The sequence below is a fragment of the Ctenopharyngodon idella genome, chromosome 21 (genome assembly GCF_019924925.1).
Source record: "Ctenopharyngodon idella isolate HZGC_01 chromosome 21, HZGC01, whole genome shotgun sequence".
Lineage (NCBI taxonomy): Eukaryota > Metazoa > Chordata > Actinopteri > Cypriniformes > Xenocyprididae > Ctenopharyngodon > Ctenopharyngodon idella.
Window position 1 is genome coordinate 23,540,907 of NC_067240.1, and position 25,083 is coordinate 23,565,989.

At 36.3% G+C, this 25,083-nt stretch overlaps 1 protein-coding gene across 1 annotated transcript; it reads right to left on the reverse strand.

Moving 5' to 3' along the window:
- Nucleotides 1-491: 491 nt before the first annotated feature.
- rars1 (arginyl-tRNA synthetase 1) lies at nucleotides 492-25,044 on the reverse strand. Its single transcript, XM_051878777.1, has 15 exons — nucleotides 24,866-25,044; nucleotides 24,120-24,257; nucleotides 22,142-22,330; nucleotides 21,876-21,984; nucleotides 21,692-21,792; nucleotides 21,476-21,597; nucleotides 21,132-21,252; nucleotides 17,651-17,780; nucleotides 14,187-14,291; nucleotides 12,607-12,785; nucleotides 12,058-12,167; nucleotides 10,647-10,752; nucleotides 9,463-9,635; nucleotides 4,478-4,725; nucleotides 492-2,040 (listed from the first exon to the last, which is right to left on the reverse strand). The coding sequence occupies exons 1-15, from the start codon at nucleotides 24,908-24,910 to the stop codon at nucleotides 1,931-1,933; spliced, it is 1,986 nt and encodes a 661-aa protein (XP_051734737.1). The 5' UTR covers nucleotides 24,911-25,044; the 3' UTR covers nucleotides 492-1,930.
- Nucleotides 25,045-25,083: the final 39 nt, after the last annotated feature.

The window sequence follows — 25,083 nt, forward strand, 5'->3', positions numbered from 1 at the left end:
ACTTGGCACAAAAAAAAAAAAAATGTATTTCAAATACATTTTAGTATTTTTTTTTTTTTTTTCCAAAAGGGGCGCGTGGTCAGAAACAACAGTTTATTGTCAGGGGTTGAAAATAAACCCATGAAGTACAAATGGCCTTAGAGTTGCTTAGAAGAAAACTATTGGATTCACCTAGACTCAACAAGGTAATTAAGTGTCCAAATCTTTCATTTTGATCTCAGACCTGAAATTATCAAGAAAATCCCAGTTGCAGAACATCCAAAGAGTAAATAACCAGTGACCCCGCGAGTGAATTAAATCATTCCTCTTAATCTTCACACAGATTATCAGGTGTGGACGCTGCATTTATCACTCCCAATTAATTTAATCCTGATGGCAAGAGCAAAACAAACACTGAACTCTATTAAAAATCTTAAATGAAATAAGTTACTATCTCAAACTGAATAATGCTCCGAAAGCCTCTAGCGAAAGCAGATACAGGAATACACCAGTGAATATAAACACATTAGAAATTGATTTATTGCATTACAATTCAAGGGAGAACAATATTTTGTGCATATTGTGGATTCAAAAGTCCAAAAGCCAAATAAATAATGCTGTTGTTGTTGTTGTTGTAAAATCTTTAGGTCAAGGGTGTCCAATCCTGCTCCAACCCCAATTAAACACACCTGAACCAGCTAATCAAGGTCTTACTAGGCATACTAGAAACTTCCAGGCAGTTATGTTGAGACAAGTTGGAGCTAAACTCTCCAGGGCTGTGTCCGAAATCACCCCCTATACCCTCATTCACTATTTCCTACATTAGTCCACTAATATAGTTCACTTAAGGGAGTGAGTGAAAACGAGTGAGTGAATTCAGAAACTGAGTCAAAGTCCCTTTAAGACTTTATATAAAGTCTTTGACTGAGTGCCCCAGAAGGGCTGCTGCTTTTGCGTAGTTTGTTCTTGCTGTTTAATAATCATTTGAAACTTAGCAATCTGGAAGCTCCAGTAGTAAGATTAATTAAACAACTTAATAATCAATTAAAAAGAATTTATACTTGTATGATATTACGCTGTAGCAACATTGGACCAGCGGTTTGGAAAATGGATTCATCTGCGGGACCATCTTCTGGTCAGACGCGGGAATTCATTTGGCGCGTGACTATCACAGTGCATTATGGGTATTCTCTAGCCGTTGAGCATACATCAGCTGTACACTTGTTATTGCAGTGCATTGTGGGATTATTATTTAAGGGTATAGGGGGCGATTTTAGACACAGTGCAGGACAGTTGCCATCCAGCAACGAGTTTGGAAAACTAGGTAAACCAAAATTAGGTGAGCTAATTCTTATTGCCAGACTAGAATAATGCTGCGTTACAGACAGAACGGAATTTGGATTTTTCCTACCTTCTTTTAGGAAATAATGTCTGGAACGCCACTCAAATTCGGACAAGTGTGAACTCGGGGTACATCGATCAACCCCGACCTCAGCAAGACGCGTCATTTGACGTCACTTTCAAATCAGCTGTTTTCAAAGCGATTTTATGTTGTTTTTATTCTGTTTTTGCTATAATTGACACAAAACTCAATATGCTCTTATGTGTAATGTGATATAATGTGGTTAACATGTAAACGTGATATGTGATTGACTGGGTCTGAAGTGGGACATTTAATTTGGGATATTCCCACGTCCAACCTCGTCTGGAATGCAGCATAATATTCAGACTTGTTATATAGAAAGGAAAGGTTGAAGAGATTGACTTTTTGGCAGTTTTCAGGTTCCAGATGGCTACTCTGACATTTATGTGAGGAGAAATGACCAGGAAATCAAAGATTTTGTTATGGACAGTCGAATGACTTTTATTTGGTATACCATAAGAATCCGTCGGGACATCAATGTTTTTGTGTAAAAGGTCTTGTGTTCAGAGAAGGAAGGCATTGACCAATTCACATCCTCTGAACTGGATTGATACCCAGAATGTCAAAACCTTTGGCCATCACAGCTGCGGTGGCTTCACAGAGGAGCATCCGCCACATGTTGACTTTGACCACTTCCCCTGAGGAGAATGATTTAGAGCAGTCATTAGTCAAACAGGCCATCTGGGAGTCTAAGGCACTTCTAATGCAAAGTCTTTATTATAGTTTTGGCTGGTCACATTTGGACATTAGAAAAATAAAAATAATTACATTTTTAATGTCTAAATGTGACCAGCCAATAATATATTTCTGTTCTTTCAATAATTTTTCATGAGGTCCTTCCAGCAAATAGCATTCCAAGATGTTTCTTTTAAGATGTACTTTTTTTCCTAGTTTAATGTGAGACACATAAGTGACCCAGTAAGACAGTACTGTTTTAATTATACTGTTGTCATTATTTTTGCATTAAGTGCAGCAGAAATTACATTTTACCTTTAAATCCATGAGTTTTTAAACAAAACAATTAAACATAAGAAACCCAAAAGTCCCATAAGCAGCAGTCTTTTTCAAACTCTTACAGCTAATTTCATTAGTCTACATTAAAAGACTAAAGAAGCTGTAAAATTCATGAGACAGTAGCTTCATCAGTGCCTAAGTAACTAGTTTTTAATGAGAAGATTAAAATGGGAGGAAAAAAAAAAAAAAAAACAACTAAAGGATTTTCTATCTGATATTGTCCTAGATTAAATTTCCCTGTTCAGATAAACCATTTGTTTTTCATTAAAATGTATTGTAACTGTGAAAAACAAAGTTATTACACTGTATCTAAATTACAGCTCCTCTATTTAGTATCTTTCATTACAGTATAAAAGTTTATTCTGGCCTATGAGTTGAAACTAAATACATTTCTGGACCAAATACACGCCTGACACATCTTCTAAAGTGCAAAAACCACATACTCCAAAGTACATGGATTGATTTAAAGGGTTAGTTCACCCAAAAATGAAAATTCTGTCATTAATTACTCACCCTCATGCCGTTTCACACCCGTAAGACCTTCGCTCATCTTCGGAACACGAATTAAGATATTTTTCATAAAATCCGATGGCTCAGTGAGGCCTGCATTGCCAGCAAGACAATTAACACTTTCAATGCCCTACTGAAGACGTATTTAAAACAGTTCATGTGACTACAGTGGTTCAACCCTTAATGTTATGAAGCGACGAGAATACTTTTTGTGTGCCAAGAAAAAAAAACAAAAAAACGACTTTATTCAACAATATCTAGTGATGTCCGATATCAAAACACTGCTTCATGAAGCTTCGAAGCTTTATGAATCTTTTGTTTTGAATCTGTGGTTCGGAGCGCGTATCAAACTGCCAAAGTCACGCTAACCATTGAAATTACACTTATGACGTAACGAAGCCTCGTTTACTGAAATCACGTGACTTTGGCAGTTTGATACATGCTCCGAACCACTGATTCAAAACAAAAGATTCGTAAAACTTCGAAGCTTCATGAAGCAGTGTTTTGAAATCGCCCATCACTAGATATTGTTGAATAAAGTCATTATTTTGTTTTTGGCGCACAAAAAGTATTCTTGTCGCTTCATAACATTAAGGTTGAACCACTGTAGTCACATGAACTGTTTTAAATATGTCTTTAGTAGCTTTCTGGGCATCTGAAAGTGTTAATTGTCTTGCTGGCAATGCAGGCCTCACTGAGCCATCAAATTTAATCAAAAATATCTTAATTTGTGTTCCGAAGATGAACAAAGGTCTTACACCGTGTCCTAACCAGACGCGCTGCAACGCCGCGACACACGATAAAAGGTATCTTTTTTATGTTAATTAGAGTTTTTGTCCTAACTAGCCGGTTTCTATTTCTCCGGCTGGTTAGTCGCGGCTGGAACAGCAACACAAAGTATAGCAATGATAATATCAGGTACTGTTTATGTGCTTTTATTTAATGTTAAAAGCGTCTATGTGAGTTTGAATATCATTGTGTTCCCAGCTTTTTAGCTGTAATGAAAACAACACTGGCTAATTCACCTCAGATCTTGAAAATAAACTCACTGCGAACAAACAAGTGTATTCTATTACAAAGATTGGTTCAGTCACTCTGTATGTACTTTAAACAATGTTTAAATGTGTAATATTTATGAATTTTACTATGTACTTGCCTATTTCATTGTGTCTGCTGTGCTCTTGCCGAGAGAGCCCGCCCACACTCTATTCTAATTGGCTGTGGTTTTTGATTGATTTTATCGCTTCTCATTGTCGTGTCACGTCTAGTGTGGACAGTAAAATTGCTCAGTCGCTGGAATCTTATCGCATCGCGTGTAGTTAGGACACAGTGTTTCAGGTGTGGAACGACATGAGGATGATTAATTAATGATGGGTGAACTAACCCTTTAACCATTAAAACCTCATGGTTTTTCTTTCTCAGTATGGGGGGAATTTCTGGTCCAGTAACACTTATTTTCAGTCATCACTGTCAGTGAAAGCGTGGAGCATATAGATCCCGCTCACTGTGAACATTAATGGCTTCTGGATCGTGCTCCTTCAGGGAACCCACCTGTCTGCCGGTCCTTCTCCACGCAGTAGCAGCTGTCGTAGAACTCTGTGAAGGTGGTGGCCAGCTCGTAGAGGTAGTCGCACAGTGTGTGAAGCAGCAGGTCATCTGTGATCTTCTGCAGAATCTCAGGGAAGCGCAGGATGCACTTACCCAGTTTCCACTCTTTCTCATGGTCCAGTAAGACCTCTGTGGTCTCGGCTGCTTTGCGCAGGACATCCTCCTGGATGTTAGCCAGTCTAGCTATAGACCTGGAGGTAAACAGAAGAAGAATGCGTCTTATAAAAGATATTGTACATTTCTGCATGGTCAAACTTGACACGTTTGGTTGTGAGACATAAGAGAACTGATTTGAATATGCTGGGGTTATTTTAGTTTAGAAATTTTAATTATTAATTAGTAATGATTTTTCTTTTTTTTTAATTTGTTATTTTCAATTTAGTTTTTGCTTGCTCATTGTTTTAGTTGTTTTATTTATTTGTTTGTTTGTTATTTGTGAGTTTCAGTTCATTTCATTTTTATTATATTTTTAGTAATTTAGGGCCAAAATCTTTATTTTTGCCAAAATTTACACTGCTTACAGTGTATCATTTAAAAATGCTTAATGCCGTTAAAATTCTCTGTAATTTGTGAGGGTATTTTTAAAATGTATTTAACCATTTTGATGCCATGAAAATGTATTTTAAGGGTTTACAAGATACCGTTTTCAACTAAACATTAGAGCCCGACCGATATGGGTTTTTGGGGCACAATGCTGATAGCGATATTAGGAAGTAAAAAAAAGTCTGATATCGATATATCGCCGATATTTTTTATGTGTATATTATAGTTCAGTACCAGTCAAAAGTTTGGACACACTTTCCATTTGTGTGTCCAAACTTTTGACTGGTACTCTATTTTGAATACCATATATACATAAACAGAATATATATACATAAACATTTTTTGTAATGGTGTGTGGTGATCAAACACTTATACTGACGTGATAAAGATATGTAATGAAGGCAGGGTATCTTGAATTAAGAAAATAAACAAGGTAACTGTGTAGGGCATGCAAGCACCTGCCAATCCAACAGGGGCAGGTTTATGCAGTCAATGGCTTATTTTCTGGTAATCTAATGAACATGCAGAACATGAGGATCATATTTAAATAGTCTTTTTGCTTGATAATATTTACAGACACTTGTCTACAACGCAATTTGATTTAAGTGTTCTGACCTGTTTTTTATTAATTCATCAAAAATATGACAAATTCTGTGTTATACAGTAAAATCCGTTTTATGAATGGATTCCGTGATTTCGTCCGCGTTTTCTGCATCGCGGAAATCCTACTAATGTAGCAAATGAGTATGATAAGATGGTTGTAAGAGTAAAAGATGGGGACATGTTTATTTATTTTATAGCAGCGTGTTTCACCAACTAGGTGACAACGTAGCGCTAAATCACCATTCAACAGACTCAAGCCACCACCGCACCGCGGTCTATTGGACTGCAAAAAGATACTAACTTTTCAATCTGCTACGTTAACTGACTGTACTGATAAACTATGCTAATTTAGGATATGTGATGTCACACCATTTACAACCATTTTATCTGCGTTATATGTTCTGTAAAAATAAATGTTCATATCGGTGGCATATCAGCACCATATACGCCGATGCAGATATATCGGCTACAGGCTCATTTAGGCAGATAAAAATCGGCAATCGGCACTTAAATCAAATCGCGATGTAGACTAGCGTCTGTGAATATTTAACTGCAAAAAGACTATTTAAATATGATGCTCATGTTCTGCATGTTCATTAGAATACCAGAAAATAAGCCATTGACTGCATAAACCTGCCACTGTTGGATTGGCAGGTGCTTGCATGCCCTACACAATTACCTTGTTTATTTTCTTAATTCAAGTTATATATCCACATTGTTTCATTTGTGTTGTAAAGTTATTTATAATAAGTGAACTTATTTTGGATAATAAAGTTTATTGTTAAATTGTTAAATACCCTGCCTTCATTACATATGTTTATCAAGTCAAACATAAGTGTTTGATCACCACATTTGAGTGATCATTACAAAAAAAATGTGTTTATGTATATATATTCTGTTTATGTATATATGGTATTCAATATACAGTACCAGTCAAAAGTTTGGACACACAAATGGAAAGTGTGTCCAAACTTTTTACTGGTACTGAACTATAATATACACAAAGAATATCTGCCGATATATCGATATCGGACTTTTTTTTCTTCCTAATATCGCTATCGGGCCCCAAAAACCCATATCGGTCAGGCTCTAATTTTGGATCTTGACAGCCATCAGTCACTGTATGTTTTTATTGTATGAAAAAAAGCAGCTAGAAGTTTTTTCTTTTGTGTTTCATAGAAGGAATTCATGGATTTTGAAGAACAACAACGACATCATTTTCATTTTCAAACAAACTATTCCTTTAAATGGTCTACTACGGAGATCAACACAGGATGAGATCAATGCAAATGGCCAAACAAAAATCAAAAGTGCACAAAAGGAAAGAAAGAAGTGTCATTTAACTGTTGCAACAGCTCACATAAATAAGAAAAACATGTTACAAGAAAGAATCACCATGGCTAAGTGTCTAAAAGACCTTTCTGCCAGAGAACTAGAGGAGCAGGTTCTATTGAACACGTTCTGAGAAATCAAACACTGAAATCCCCAACAACTGCTGCCATGGCCAATTATTATTTTTTTGGCTTGTTCTTCTGTCATTGGCTCTGATTTCCACCTTCACATGTCCCAAAAATGATTTTCTGTAACCAATTGTTTTGAACAGCCAATTAGAGACAGAAAAAAGCTCTCCAAATGCATGGGAGCCATGAGACCAAAGGGATTGTGGTACCTTACGCTCCTGACATCAGGTCAACAGCCCTACTGAGACAGAAGAGCATACACAAGGTGATAAAGAGTGAGAATAATAGAGCACTTGTGCCGAGCATCCACTCGGGCGACAGCAGAAGTAGATCTGTCACAAACACACACATTTCAGCCAGAAAAACACACTGACTGCACAGCAGATGCATGCATTCATTCATGGGCACACAAACCCAAAGCCCCAGGGTCCCACACACATACCATTTCCAAACAGCAGCACAGTTACAACTGCCAAGAGAACAAATAACCAACAACCCATGAGAATGAACTAGAAGGGCCATTCAACAGTGTTGGTGGGTTGTTTCCCACCACCCATGTGGGAATCAATCAGGCCACCGTTTCCAGCACAGACCCACATAAAGATGTCCCAGAAGGGGTATATCAAACCCCAGAAGACCTCACCTGAAGCAGGTGAAGATGGGTCAATACTGTAGAAGACAATATAGGACAGAAAAAAGCCATTCAATGTTCTCTAGAGAGGAGCACTTTGCTAAATATATGCACTGCATTACATATTCATCACATTTTTACTTAACCTGTTAGTGATGTCTTCATTATTTATGAATGTTTGAATAAATCTGTCATGAAAACATATTTTTGACAGCCACCGTCTAAATGTTTATACAAACAATGAATTTGAGTACACATTACTTCATTAAATATAGAAACTGCCTCACGTGCAATTTAAATGTTTGAATAAAGCAAAACCTATGTTTTGATTGTGTCTAGAAATAAACAGCAGTTGAATTTGATAGTTTGCTGTTAATTTTAACCCTTTATATTAGCGTGATGTATATGACAGGATTGAACACGTCACAATATTCCTCATTTAAATGATTCCCAAGACATATGCAAAATAAAGGGCCAGGCCTGGTTGAGTTGCATTAGTAGTGTGTTGAAACTTGTGGTTATGTTAAAGGATTAGTTCACTTTCAAATGAAAATTAGCCAAAGCTTTACTCACCCTCAAGCCATCCTAGGTGTATATGACTTTCTTCTTTCTGATGAACATAAACAGAGAAATATTAATAAATATCCTGACGCATCTGAGCTTTATAATGGTAGTGAACGTGACCAATGAGTATGAGCTGAAGAAAGTGCTTCCATCCACATCCATCCATCATAAACGTACTCCACACGGCTCCGGGGGGTTAATAAAGGCCTTCTAAAGCGGAACGTTTATGTAAAAAAAAAAAAAATCCATATTTAAACAAGTTATGAAATATCTAGCTTCTGCCAGACCGCCTTCCGTATTCAACGTACGCAGAAAGTGTAAAACTCTTGCAGTTCACAAAGCTTACGCTACGTCCTATGCCTTCCCTATTCAACTTACGGAAAAAGTGTAACTGATGTGATGTCAGTTTACACTTTCTTCGTAACTTGAATATGAAAGGTAGATATTTTACTTCATAACTTGTTAAATATGGATATTTTTCTTACACAAATGCTTTGCTTCAGATGGCCTTTATTAACCCCACGGAGCTGTGTGGAGTATGTTTATGATGGATGGATGTGGATGGAAGCACTTTCTTCAGCTCATACTCTTTGGTCCCGCTCACTGCCATTATAAAGCTCGGACGCGTCAGGATATTTATTAATATATCTCCGATTGTGTTCATCAGAAAGAAGAAAGTCATATACACCTAGGATGGCTTGAGGGTGAGTAAAGCTTGGGCTAATTTTCATTTGAAAGTGAACTAATCCTTTAAGGGTCGTGACATTTCTGAAACAGGCTCGAAGCAGTTGACCAATCACAACACACTGGTCCAGCCAACCAATCAGAGCACAATGCGCTTTTTAGAAGGAGACAGGATAGGGACAGGAACTAAACTGAGCGTTACAGACATACTAGGAAGAGAGGTGCTCCAACAATATAAGATATGTGAAAAATAATGTTTTTTGAACATTCAAGCATGAAAAGCTATTCTAATAGACCCCAAAAATAAAATCAAGACTTTGAAAAAGGGCATAATAGGTCCCCTTGAAAATACTTTTTAAAAAAATTAATAGACATGACGCAGATCAATACCCAGCGGGGCTCATTTGTCGTGGTTAAAGATATCCATCACATTGAGGGCTTACCTGATGCGTGTGAAGGCGTAGAGGAGGTAGGCCGCGGTGTTGCCCCTGTCATCCAGCATCTTGTCGAAGGAAAATACGTAGTCATTGATGCGGTTGTGTGAAAGGTCTGCATATTTAATGCAGCCAAAGGCCACGGCACGCTGAGCCTTTACCAGCTCCTCCGGGGTCAGCACCTGCAATACACACACGCTTTCAAAATGTTGATAACCCCTTGAGGTTAGAGCAGCCAAGACCTTTTGCCACCTTCAGAAAAACAAGTTACCAAGTATGTGCTGAATAGGCAATCAGGATTAAATAAGCTAATCTTAAGATACGGTCACAAACCAAACAGCTTTCTGTTGGTCAATGTGTGACCAACTTGAAAATTAGCAAAACATGCATGGGGAACATTTTCGCTTCATATGAAATTCCAGATTATGTGAATTCCTATTGAAAATGACTGGATTTCGAAGCACAAAATTTTGTTGAGCAACAAAAAATGTGACTATACCTTATTAGATTTTATACACGTTTGTCTCCAATTAAAGGGGAATGAACAGATAACTAGTGTTCAGAGTGATTTAAAAAAAGATTGCTTCAGATCAGCAGATCAGATCAAATTTTGGCTCTGTCCTACATCACTGGTTCAAACTGATTATGCTCACAGGAACATTGCACGATTACACGCCTGCTAACTTTTCTGCCTAATTTAATGCAGCATATGTTACTTTCAATGTTCCTGACAAATAAGGCACTTGGCAAAAGTCTGATTCACTTTAGGGAAAGGAAGTCTTTTTTTATACTCGGTAACATCCGTCAAATAATAAAATCTACAAAAAAACTTTTAAAATGGTGTGTGTGCGCCTTTAACTATTCCAAGAAAGGCTATTCGAGGACGTTTACTTTGCTTACTTGTGTCTGAAGCAATAGAATTGTCTTTTTTCAAACTCCTTTACTGTCAGAAGCTCACTCGTTTGTGAGATATCAATCAAGTGAGTGAGGCATTAGGATGCTCTTCATTTCTGAGCACAAAGGAGTTGTGAGTAATACAGCCAGTAATTGTCATTAGCACATCTGGTCTCAATTGAGATCCATTGATCTCTTCTGAATTGAGCTGAAGTACTCAGGCACACAAAAGGATTTGGATGGAAGCTTTCAGGGTGGCATAAGATGATGCTAGTTTCCTTGGAGTTTGAGGGGCTCACCTTGTCTCTCTCCTTCTCCTTCAGTTTGTCCATGGATCTTTTCAGACCCTCCTCCAGAAGGTCCATTAATCGCACTGTGTCCCCTGAACGCGTCTTAAACTTTTTCCTGAGATGGAAATTTCATGTTTATAAAAAAATAATCATGGAAATGTGAAAAGTGCTTTTTAAATGCATCATTCATTATTCAATATTTCTATTACAGCTAAAACTAATGCTACATGAACCACTAGCGCTGCAACTAACCCCTATTTTGATGATTAATCGATCGATTATTTCTTTGATCAATCGAACATTAAATATTTTATTGGCTACCTTGCCATGGTTTCGCCTTCAAACAATGTTATGGTTTAAAATATAAAAATGACTAAAAGTAGAACAAAAAATCCTTTCACAGTTGAAAAGCAACAGATTAAAAACTAACACTAGAATATCCCCTATCTCCTCTGATCACCAAAGTGTTATTATTTTTCATTAATCTTGCAGTAATCCAGTTATCGTTCATATAAAAATACTATTATTTGCATTTCATCAAATCTGATACTGAACAGTAAATATTGCTTTAATCAAAATGAATTCATTCCATTTATGCTATATGCTCCATGAAGTTTTCAAAGTTTCGCACTGATGGTGACATTTAATTACACTTTTGCTGTTGCTTTGCAAAATAGAAATGCTTGCATTATAAGAATAAATTCAAGTTTAGGTTTGGGAAGATTTTTAATGTCTCAAATTAAAATGCTCACCAAGGCTGCATTTGTTTGATCAAATATACATTAATATTGAGAAATATTATTACAGTTTAAAATAACTATTTACTATTTTAATATATTTTAAAATGTAATTTATTCCTGTGATGCAAAGCTGTATTTTCAGCATCATTACTCCAGTCTTCAGTCACATGATCCTTCAGAAATCATTCTAATATGCTGATTTGCTGCTCAAGAAACATTTCTTATTATTATCAATGTTCGAAAAAAATTATATTATTGTGGAAAAACAAGAATACAAGAATACAAGATTCTTTGATGAATAGAAAGTTCAAAAGAACAGTGTCTATTTAAAATAGAAAACTTTTGTAACATTATAAATGTCTTTACGGTAACTTTTGATCAATTTAATGTGACCAAGCTGAATAAAAGAATTAGAACGTAGTTAGAAAGTAAATCTTTTAAACCGTAGTATGTGTAAACATTTTGTTTTTCAAAGAAATGCATTTAAACTACTTTAAGGTCACGCCACGGGTTTGTTGTGGCCACGTAAAAAGGCTCAACTAATCAATAATGAAATTTATCATTTTTCTTATCGATTATTATGAATTTTATCAATTACTAGTTTTTGCAGCACTAAGGGTCATCCAGATGGAAACATGATGCAGACAAAAGGTGACTTCTATACTGATCAATGCACTTACTTGTCCTCCCCGAGCACCACACCAAAACCCGCATGTTCTACCCGTGTGACCTTGGGATCATACCAGCCTATCAACTGAGCAGCAGCAAAGACCACCTGGAAGTGCATTGCCTGTCGAACATTGCCGTTAAAGCCAAGAAGAAAAAAAAAAAACACCAAGAACATTTAGTTATTTGACCATCAATACAAGCAACACACCAAACAAACAAAAAGTTGTACACAGTTTGGATCAAGATCCTCCTGATAAATCCATCTTTCTTTTCTAAGCAAAGCAGAATTGCAAACTAGCAGTGTTGATAGAGATGTGAGCAGACCACATTTCGTGACCTAGACCGCATTAATATTTGAGTAGGTGAGGAGTCTATTGCACACATTTTTAAACATACAGCCGTTTGAATTCTGGGGTGTTTTTGTGTCTCGCCCAGCAGCCTTGACCCCTGCTGCATGTGTCCTCATGCGCATCAGATAACTGTGGGAAGGTTTGTGCCGTTCAAGACTTCCCCAACACTCTCCGTTACAAACCCATATATCCAGACCTACACCCACGCACCTGGCCACTGTCGGTCACGTAGATGATGATGTCAGCTTTCTCGTCAAACAGACGATTTTTGATGGCAGCCAGATCGGAGGTATCGTAAGTATAGCCACCATCTGATTTGACAATCGTCAGGGGAATAGACTGGCCCGGAGCAAACACTATCTTCCTGCCCTCGTCCAACTCCACCAGCCCTGATGAGAGAGAAGAATGTGAATGTGAAATGGATGTATAGTAGAGCGAGGGGCTAAAATCAATCTTGAAACAACACTGCCCCCCACTGGACATGTGCGGTTAGAGGTGCAATGCTTTTTTTTTTTTTTTAAACGGAATGTTCTGGCTCAATTATTGTCGATTGGCAATACTCGTCCCTCCGTTTGTAAAAAACAAACAAAAATTGTATTTACAGTATTGTACTTACAGTTGCACTGCACCAGAGTAAACATTAAACACAATGTTTTGGAAGTACAGCTGCTAGTACATGACACTAGTGTACTACATTACATACAGTAACAACTTTGCCTGTACAATGTTATACAATCTTTAACTCATGATGTCAATGTAAACCTTGTTTGCAAGGATAACTGGGACTGTTCAATTGTCAATCATTCTTCAGAACAAACATTCAAACAAACAAATAATTCAAAATAATAAAAAAAAAAACTAAATAAAATGAAAATAAGTAAATACTATATTAAATCAATTAAAAAAATAACCGATAAAAAATAAAATAAACAAATAACAATAAATGAATATTAAGTGATTAAAAGTAATAAACAAAAACAAAATAACTAACATAAAAACAAATTAATAAAAATAAAATCAACTAAAAATAATAAATAATACAAACAGATACAAATAAAATAAATGAAAATAAAAACAAAATCAAAATAAATATTAATCAAAATAATCAAAATAAATATTAATCAACTAAAAATAAATAAATAAAAATTGTTTATTAATAAAATAATTAAAATAATATATTTTTAATTATTTAAAAAAATAATAAAATTTAAATAATAATAATAATAATAATAATAACAAAAAAATAAAACAAACAAACAAACACACACACACACACACACACACACTTTCTTTTGTCCCATCTTAAAAGTGAAGTCTGTTTTTCTGGTACCACTAGCAGCACAAAACAGAATTGCAATCTGGAACTGCAGCCCAGTGACCTTACCTATAGCGTGAGTTTGGGTTTGGGGTGGGACTGCCTATTTGTATGAACAACGAAAGATTTGAGAATCTATTGATGTAAAAAATGTATGCACTTCCCTTTCAAACTAGAAGTTTTGTGGCTCCAGATCATCACGTGTTATCTTTGAGCCCATCAATATTATAGTGTATTCCAAAAAGTTCCTAAAATAAACTTTTAACCCTTTGATATGTCCCGGCCACACTTCCAGTTTCAATTAGAAATACATAAACACAGGAAATAAAGCAACTTATTAATCTTTATTCAAATGTCAATAGACTATCGTTATCATATCTGTTCTCAAATCAAGATACATTGCATATATCAAAGTTTGCTATTAGTTTCTAAGACAACAGACTTAAGAAAGAGTCAAAGAACACTCCATCTGTACCTTTTTCCTCAAACTCTTTCACCACAGCCGTCATCATGTCCTGGTAGTAGGACTCTCCTCTCTCTTCTATGCGAATTTCCAGGCAGTCGTAGATCTTTTGAAACTCTGCATCAGCAAAGCGGACAGAAGCGGAAGGGACAAGACGGTTTAATTACAACAGTCACACCACAGGGAAATCAAATGCAACACTCTCCTGATTTAGCAAAGCCTGATTGGACAGCATCAGCAGAAAAAAAAATACTAATTGACCTTCATTAGACAAGCCTCGGTGGGGGAACGAGGTTTGATTAAGGGCTAAAGGTAGATGCTGTCACATCAGAGTCTAGAACTGGTGTCGCTGGGTGGTGGTGAAGGGCATCTGTGCCCTTCAGATTTAAAATGTTCAGGCTTGTTTTACCCAAAACATTTTTCCTCTGCAATAAATATAGAAATTGAGGGGAAGAGGAGAACAAATGTGTGAGGACTGTCTTAGATTATAAATGTTGGAATTATTAAAGAATTAAATCAAAATGGCAGATAAAGCTTTTAAAAAAATGATACCTTCTCGAACATGAAAGCTCTTAAATGAATTACAATATTTGAAACAGAAGCTTTTCCCTTTCCTGTCTGGATGTAATGTAAGTAAATAATGACTTTCATTTTTTCTAGTTACTGGTATAAACCACAGACTGTAAAAAAAAAAAAAAAAAAAAAAAAAAAAAAAAAAAGATGGACAGCATGCCTCCTCCTACTTTAGACAAATGAAGCCAAAATATCCCAGTAATGGTTGTTGCCGATTACGTCGTTCGGAGCCCGAGTCTGCGCAGCAGTTGATCCTGAGATGGATCCTGCACAGTAGCGATTCTTTGGCTTCACTTTTAAGGACCTATGTGGCACACCTGGTATGGACACTGAGTCTACCGTTATGTTAACTTACTACTAAGATGCAGTTATATACTGACCTCTACTGTCCTTATAAAATATTACTTAAAAGAGTCTAAAGCAGGGCTATTCAATTAGCTTCATTTGAGGGCCGGATTATCAAATCGAAAAGTTGAGGTGGTCCAGGGGTTGGTTGGGGGGTGGGAATAGCGGGGGGCTGTTGACACATAACAGTTTCAATAAATAAGCTAAAATATACCTAGAAACGTGATACCCAACAGTATGCAGATATAATGATGTATGCAGATACAGCTTTGTACAACTATTTTCCTAGCTATAGATATGTGACCCTGGACCACAAAACCAGTCATAAGGGTCAATTTTTTTTTTAAATTGAGATTTATCTGAAATTTCCATTGATGTATGATTTTTTAGGATAGGACAATATTTGGCCGAGATAAAACTGAAAATCTGGACTCTTTTGGAGTCCACTCCCCATCACTAGTTAAACCATGCTGGCTACTCACTACCACAGTCAAATGATATTATGATATTATGAATCTATATGCTATTAAAAAAAAATAGCCTAAACACAGTTAGAAACTATGCACCCACCTTTCAAAAAATTTGCCATAATTTTATAACAAAAATGAATTATTTTCCCCTACCCACCTAATAAATCTAATACAATATAAATGACTATATTAATAGCATAGTATTCAATATAAATATTCCACATTTGTGCCAAAACCATGGTAAATACAGTCAGTGTTACTACAGTACATTAGTGGTACCTGTAAATGTTTGTAAGGGTGGTGATTTGGGGAATTTAAAAGTCTTCTAACTTTGTTCATGGCACAATGTTTCTTCATCAGTCTTGTTGGGAATGTCGAGGCTGTTTCATCCGATTTAAAATAGGTTAAATCATCGAGTGGTTTGTGGTTTGTAACAGAGAGGTGTGTGTCGAGTTGAACTGCTTTTCACTGGATGTTGCAGCGCTGTTTAAACTAGTGACCAGGAGTAAACGCAACTCCTTTGAGCTTGTGTTCCGTTATCCTTTCGGCCGTGCAGCGCAGTTCAAACTAGTGAAACAACTGAACAACCGCTTAAGATGATTCAGTGATAGTCCGAACGAATCTGAATAGTTTCAGACCATTATGCAAGTGCGTTTAGCCAATTCACCGAAAAGAAAGAATCGAAAGAATAATTCACAAATGATTTGAATCTCTAGTTCAGCCGACAGAAATACAGGACACACATAATAACTGCTGTAATATTCGCACAGAAAATGTTTCTCGTGTCAGTAGGAGCGCTCATGATAAGCACGCACAGTGAAAAGAGGGGGAATGGAGGGGGGGATGCCATCGGGCCAGATGGATATGACTGGCGGGCTGGATTTGGCCTGTGGTTCATAGCCCTGGTCTGAAGCCTGGTGATGTCAAAAGTGATGTCATTGTGGCATTCGTGCCAGTGCACACCGTCTCCAAAAAGTTCGGTCTCACGTGGCATCCTAAATTTGGTCAGTGTGCACTTTTGGGCTTCAATCCCATTAGAGAAATTTGAGGGAAGGCCACCTGAGTAGATGTGCCTGTATGCATAGTACTCTGAGAAGAAAATAATGTTTTTATAAAAAATAATGTTATATTAATAAAAAAATAAATAAACAAATTGATTATGGTACAGCTCTTTTAAAACAAAAATAAATGCACATTTTCATAATGCATTTAAATTAAACGCAAAATAATAACATTTCTTACTTATATTAATGTCTTTTTAATTATTAATATTTTTAAATTGTGAATGCAATAAATAAAATGTTTTATTATATTCTAAATATAAAAATTAAATAAAATATAAGACTGCAGTTGGTAAATATTTTAATGTTTTTAAAGTTTCTTATGCTCACCAAGGCAGCAGTTAATTGACAAAAAATAAAGTAAAATGTCATATTGTGAAATATTATTACAATTTAAAGTAATTGTTTTCAATTTTAATATATTTTCAAATGTATTTTATCCCTGTGATAGCAAATCTGAATTGCTCCAAACTACAGTGTCATGATCCTTCAGAAATCATTCTAATATGCTGATTTGCTGCTTATTATCAATGTTGAAAACAGTTGTGCTGCTTAATATTTTGTGGAAACTGATACATTTTTTTCAAGATTCCTTTATGAATAGTATTTATTTGACATACATTTATTTGGCATGTAAATCTTTTGTAAAATTACAAACGTCTTTGAACAACTGAATGCATCCTTGCTGAATAAAAGTATTAATTTCTTTCAAAAGAAAAAAAATGTTAACGGTAGTGTAGTTGTTTGAATCTTTGATGTTTTGTCTGCTTCCTTTTCCAGTGAACAATTCACATTATCCTTAGATACATAAAGTGGGGCAAACTACTTCTTATTGCTATTTCTTGCTGGTTCAGCTGATATTCTCTCCACACTGCGGGCTGTTGTTTCAGAGAATAATGTAACGGAGAGCGTTAAATGCCTCTAGAGGACACTCTAGAGGCTTGTACCAGCATGAATGAGGCAAGGTTTTGGTCTATTCAATACCTGATAAAGTGAGAATGACATTCTTAGTGTGTCTCGCACGTACCATTCCGGGAAACGTCACAGATGAGGTTCCAGCCTTTGATGAAGTCTGGCTCTTTGCTCTGGAGTTTAACCACACACTGGTAGGCCCTCTTCTTAAACTCTTCATCCTCATCAAACCTCTTCTTAGACTCCTGATAGAGATGAGAGAAGAAACAAGCTTTGAAAAGTAAAACATTCAGCTGCACAGGATCAAAGCTCTTAGCACCTATGAAACCAAGATTCCGTCAAAGCCTTCTGCAAAAAGACTGTATATTACAGGGTGCCATGAAAAACTACTTAAACGCTCCATTTATGTGGAGACAAAATACAAACAATACAACCACAGATCTAAGTTAAAGCAAGCTACTCTGCATAACTCAATCAGTATAGTGTCCTATGTAAATAAATTAATAAATAAATAAAGGGTCAAGGTTGTCAAATTTCACTTTCATTTTTTCTCTCCACTGTGTAACAGCAGTTTAGCAAGCAAACATTCTGTTGGGTAAGCAAAACGGTTCTGCAAGCAATAAGAAAAGCATCAAATGCATCACAACAAATGAACTGTGCACAAAGTGTTTGGACAGACCTGCAGAAAACAGCGGATTTTTGCAGTTTGTGTGTTTTTTTGTGAATTTTGACACTATTTCACTGTTATGACAGAGCCAGTATAGAAGGAACAGGAAATTATAGGAGAGAGTTTTTGGATAACACTTTATTTTAAGGGTCCATAATTATGTGGTAGTATAGCATTAACACACCACTAGTTGATGATTAACTGAACATATAGTAAAGGCATATTAGCTATTAGTTATGAAGTAGTTAAGCTTTAACAAACCAGTAATTAATAATTAACTGAACATATATAAAGGGCATATTAGCATTATTTACAACCTATCTATCAAACATTTGAAGGATTAAACATTTGAAGGATAAATAAGCAGAAATAAGCCAATATTGAATGGTTAACTGAATGTACAATAAATTATGGTTACACTTTATTTTGATATTCCATTTTAGACATTCCATTTACAACTACATGTTAATTAACTCTAATTAGAGTATTGGTAGACTGTTAGGTTAGGGTTGGGTTTAGTTGATTAAGCTGACATGTACATTTAAAGTTATGGTCTGTAGAATGTCTGTTGGGGACCATCAAAATAAAGTAACATATTAAGCAGACAGTCTACTAATACTCTAATGAGAATTAGTTGACATGTAGTTGCAAAGTTACTAATAGTCAGCAGAATGTCTAAAGTGGACTGTCGAAAATAAAGTATCACCCCTTTCAGCCATTATTTACAACTTAGTTCACCCAAAAATGACATTTCTGTCATTAATTACTCACCTTCATGTCGTTCCAAACCCGCAAGACCTTCAATCATCTTCGGAACACAAATTAAGATATTAAGATATTTTTGTTGAAATCCGAGGGTATCTGAACCACACATAGGCAGCAACGTCATTGTACCTTTTGAAGTGTTGTCATATGCAGTTGATGCAGGTTTCCGTGTTCTACGACAGAACGCAGACTCCTGTGTCAGCACCACACACATGCGTTGTGCTGCTCACATTAACAGCGCCAGCCAATACTGAGACACCGTTCGGGCATAAACACGGAAGCCTGCGTCAACTGCATATGCATTATGCATAACAGTTCAAATTGTTAAACAAAGTAATTATTTTTGTTTTGTTTTTTGCGCACAAAAAGTATCCTTGTCGCTTCATAACATTAAGGTTGAACCACTATAGACACATGGACTATTTTAACGATGTCTTTACTATCTTTCTGGACCTCAAAAGGTACAAAGACGTTTCTGCCTATGTGTGCTTCAGAAACCTTCGGATTTCATCAAAAATACCTCAATTTGTGTTCCGAAGATGAACAAAGGTCTTACAGGTTTAGAACGGCATGAGGGTGAGTAATTAATGATAGATTTTTTCATTTTTGGGTGAACTAACCCTTTAATTGTTGTGTGTGTGTGTGTGTAGTAAATGAATTACATAATGTAATATTTCTGTGATTTACCATCTATTAAGTAAACTGAACAATATGAATCATTGTTTAATTAGTGTTGCTCTTACAGTTAAGTAATAAATTGCTAAAATTGTACATTAAAGACAATTTGACCCCCCACCCCCATTCTAAAGCGAAAAGTATATCCACATTAATTATTGATTTGTATGGCACTTATTGAGTGATGTTCAAGTTTATTCACCAGAATAAGCCAGTAATTATGGCTAAGTAGCCAGTAATACAGTACGACTAAAGACAATTTCTGGTGTGTTCATGCTTAACTACCACATAAATAATGGCTAATATTCCTTTATTATATGTTCAGTTAATCATCAACTACCGGTGTGTTAATGCTTCACTACCACATGATTATGAACCCTTGAAGTGTAACAAAATGCAGACTTAAAGGGTTAGCTCACCCAAAAATGAAAATTCTGTCATTTACTCACCCTCATGTCATTCCAGACCCTTAAGTATTTGGTTAATCTTCGAAACACAAATTTGTAATGAAATCTGAGAGGTTTCTGTACCTCCATTGAAAGCCCAGGTAAACAAAAATTACAAAGGCGTTGATAAATGAATCCATATGAATACAGCAATTTAATCCAAGCCTTGTGAAGATATACCATCACTTTATATGATAAACAGGTTTAATTTAGGCTTTTATTTGCATATAAACAATGATCAAAACACAGACATAGAGCGCATCACGCATGATAAGCATGAAAGCTTGTGCCGTGCATCACGTGCTAGAAAAAACCTCATTGGTTCTCGAGCATCATGCATGCATGTTTGAGCTTCAGTGTCTACCTAATGTGATGTGCTCTATGTATGAGTGTTGATCATTGTTTAGCCTAAATTATTAATTAGTAATTTAATAAAACAGCTTGATTCATATGGATTCAATTTATGATGCCTTTATGACCTTTTTAAATCTTAAAAGTTTTGGTTACCTGGACTTTCAATGGATGGAGGTTTCAATGGAAATATATTGATTTGTGTTTCAAAGATTAACCAAAGTCTTGTGGGTTTAAATGATGACAATTTTCATTTTGGGGTAAATAATATCAGATACAAATATAAATCATAAATTTGGGGGGTTTTAAGATTGTTTAAATGTTTTTGCTCATCACGACTGCATTTATTCGATCAATTAAAATATAATTAAAACAGTAATATTGTGAAATATTATTACAATTTAAAATAACTTTTCTATTAATATATATTTAAAATGTAATGTATTCCTGTGATGCCAAGCTGAATTTTCATTTCAGCATCATTAATCCAGTCTGAGCGCTATTTTTACAGACCCCCTGATGCCACCATTTATCAGCTGACCTGATTTAAAAAATAATAATAATAATAGTAATAACATTAAATAACAGTGTAAACATTGGTGAAATGTTGGTGAAACATCGGCTGGTATGATCAGCAGTCGATAACCAAATTTTAAGCACATCCCTTCAGGTTGTATATAACATGTACTCACTTTGTAAAAAGCCTGAAGGTCACTGATAGGCGGGGAAACACTGAGATAATTTGGGAACTTGTCTTGCAAATGAGCAATGAGCATCCCAAACTGTGTCCCCCAGTCTCCAACATGGTTCAACCTGACAGATAGAGGACGAAAGGATGAAAAATGCACACAAGCACTAATGAACACACAGATTACTGCTGGCCAACACAAACGCAATAAAAGAATATAATTTTCACTTCACATTAACCACAGGTTTATGTTTTTATAGGGAAAAAGATCAATCGGTCGAACTCTACAACAGAGATTTAAATTTTATGAAAGCTCACAGTTGAGCTTCACAACTAATACACACCAACCTTAGCACTTCATAACCCAGGAACTCAAAGAGTCGACACATGCTATCTCCAATAATGGTGGACCGCAGGTGACCAACATGCATCTCTTTGGCAATGTTAGGTGAGGAGAAGTCCACAATGACCTGAAAGACACCAAAAGGGTAAATACCACTTGATAACACACTGCTTTGTAGAACTATGTTGTGATGCATTTCATCACTACAGTGAAACGCCTACCTTCTTTTTCTTCTCCAACGGTGGAGGCTGAACTCCATTCACAAGCAGGTTTGAGAGAAGTTTAGAGACAAACATTCTCTTGAGATGAATGTTGATAAACCCTAAAATGCAATATGTACTTGATTATATACAATAAATCTTTAAAAGGATTGGAAAAAAATTATCTTGGTGGTTCTGAACAAACCTGGCCCTGCGATTTCTGTTCTCTCAATTAACTCATTGTTTGGAATGTTTTGGACAATCTTCTCTGCTATCTCCCTGGGGCTGACCTTCTGTCCTTTAGCTTTCATCATCTTAAAAACACACATTTACAAAAATAATCCCAAAACAAAAGAAACAAGTCACATCAACATTCTTCAAAACTTTTTCCTTTGACAGAAAGTTTGAAGGGGAGCAGCAGAACAGTTCACCCAAAAATGAAAATTCATACATAATATAAAGGAAACTGACCTGAGACATCGCCATGGCACTGTTACACTGATAATCGCCAAACTTGGCCTGCTGGTTGGGGGTGACCACATGTGGCGGGTTCTCTAAGTCAGGGTAGGCGGTACTGATGGCCTCCCCAAAGATCTGCTGCAAACGCTGGTTGATGTTCAACATCGTCTTGCCGTTTTGGCTTATCTCCTCCTGTAAACTCTGAGGAAACATAGTGGCAACAGATTTAATAACTGAATTGCAGTGTTATTTTAGTATATACTATGGCCACGTTCACACAGCAGCAGAATATGGTTGTCAGTCCTGTATTTTAGTCCTTAAAACGGTTACATTCACACACAGTTCAGTAATTTACGATAGTGACAACCGCATTCTATAACCGAACTAACATCTGTACATTTTCAGGACTCACAACCGCATTCTCAGAAAACACGCTGTGTGAATGGAACCGGACCGGACAACTAGTTGTCTGTCAGTGTGAGAGAGCCGCTCTGCGCAGCACAAACGCGCACCTACCGCGTGTTGTGGGTTTTCATGTTTGGTTTCAGTAACTTACAGCGACGGAGATATGAGCTGTGTGTGATCTGAAAGTTCTAGATCCAGTCACTGTTCTCCACCGGAGCTGCTCCCATCAATTTTGCATTTTATTCACGACTCAAATGCTCTGCTCTCCACTCAGATTTAAAAGCTGCTGTCGGTTAATAAAGATTTGATGGATGAACTCTCAGCTCGATTGCACTCCTGTCGTATCAAAAGTAATAATAATTTTTATGGATGTTGCCATCTTTGATATTATTTTGGTCACTGTCACTAATCTCAAGCATTACATTGATGCGCTCTTGATATTTGTTATTAAAATAACCATAGAAACTGATAGTTGCAATCACTTTTTTATTGGTTAAAATGAATGGAGAATATCTCGTGTTTTTCCATGGCTGCCTGAGCCCTCAGGATCGGCGCTTATAGTTTTATAAACAAGGCCCAGTTCTACGCTGGATTTAGAGATTGTTTGAAACTGAAAGATGGAACTGTTACAGCGATAATGATCCCGGTCATGAGTCAGAACTGCAGGTGGTGAGTAAAACTGCTTCAAATGTCTGTTTTGTTGGCAATAGGCGCCTAAGTGCATATAATGTAAACAACATGAACGTAGTGAATTCATAAATTCATTATTCATCATTCACTATATGCTATATTCATTATAGTGATTCAAAAGTTATCCATGGATAATGCGATGGTGTATTGTGTGTGTTTAAATACATTTGTTTAGCTGACCATTGATAGCTTGCAGACGATCGCTACACAAAAGCTGCGCATGCTCGTCACTCTTTAGCTCCGCTCACACGGCACGCCTCCAGGCGCTCGGCTGTTTTCGGAAAGACTCGGTACAGCGTATGTATCTTTTATAAATATGATAAAACTAAAGCCTTTTTGGAGATATGAAGGATGCACTACTACTCTATAGGTACTCAAGATTAACATGAGACTGGCAGAAACTGTGTGTGATAGCCCCCCTTTAAGATTTACTTTAAGTGAGTGTAAGATGACAGCAAAATATTATATAAATGTGGTAATAAGGGAAATAAGTATGCACAAAAAAATATCTAATTTTGATGGATGCTGATAAATAAAAATAAAAAAAATCTCTGATTTCGTCTGATAACCGATCTACCATAACACATCATTTCAGTGCAGATTGTTTTGTGATCCTGTTACAATGTAATAAAGCTTTACAAATTCAAGTTTTACAGAACATTCCATAGGAATGAACTAGAAACTTCCGCAAACAGCACAATTTTCCTGTAAAATGGTCTCATAGCGTGCCCAAATTATTAGATTTTATTCTTACATTAGTGTGTAAACTCTGCTGACATAGTTTAATGTGTTAACTGTATGTAATTGCACAGAACATGCATTGAAAATTTGTAGTGAAGGTTGCACTACAAAGATCACAATCATCTCATTTAAAGGAAAAGCACATAACACTCACTGTTTTCAGGATGTTGAGGCGGTACTTCAGACGGGAATTCTCCTCGCGCAACACATCCAGCTGTGAAGACGTGAAGTTCAGCTGCTGTGGATCTCTCAGCCTCTCGATTTCGTCTTGGAGTAACTTGATTTCTCTTTCCTGTATGGCAAATTAAAACCACATAAAATCTCAAGTAGGCAAGGGACAAATATCATAAACATCAGATAACACATATCTCAGTTATAAGAAAATACTTCAAAGTGGAAGCTGATTGTGGCATTAAGATTGTGACACTTGACGTCACGACAATAGTTTATTATGCTACACAGTTATTTTGGTTTCACTTTAACTGGGAATGTGATTACTTCCAAAAAAGGCTTTCTGTTTAAAGAAAGGTAAAAACCACCACATTCACAAGCATAACTAGGATACTTTGCATTTAAGCATTAGCTGTGGACTTTTTGTGGACAGTTTCATGATGCCCATTTTTGTGATTTTTTTTTGTTAATGTACATACAATAGCCCTCAACGCAGCCCAGGTATGCAGCTCACTAGATATTAAGGCACCCTTAGTACAGTAGGTCATGATTTATTTTCTTCATACTTTAATGTCATCCCAACAGAGCCGAATATGCAGTGCATTGAACACTCATGACTGTCAGACTGCATGCGTGTTTCAGTCTCTTACGTCAGAACACGAGAAACACATGGAAACATGAACACAACTTTTAAATGAACAGCCTTTAACGTTTTAATGCAAAGCTGACCTGTCGCTGAAGTCGGGACGTGTGCTCGGCAACGGGATCACCCATTTTTTCGGATAAAGTGAGGTGCAAACAGGCACAAATTCTGAAAAATGTTCACTTCTCCAACGCGAAGAACCACTTTCACCGGCTTCAGCACGTCACTTCCGATTATCAGTTACCGATTTGTTGAACAAATCTTCGTGTGAGTTGGATCAGTTGAACTGGTTCATAAAACTGGT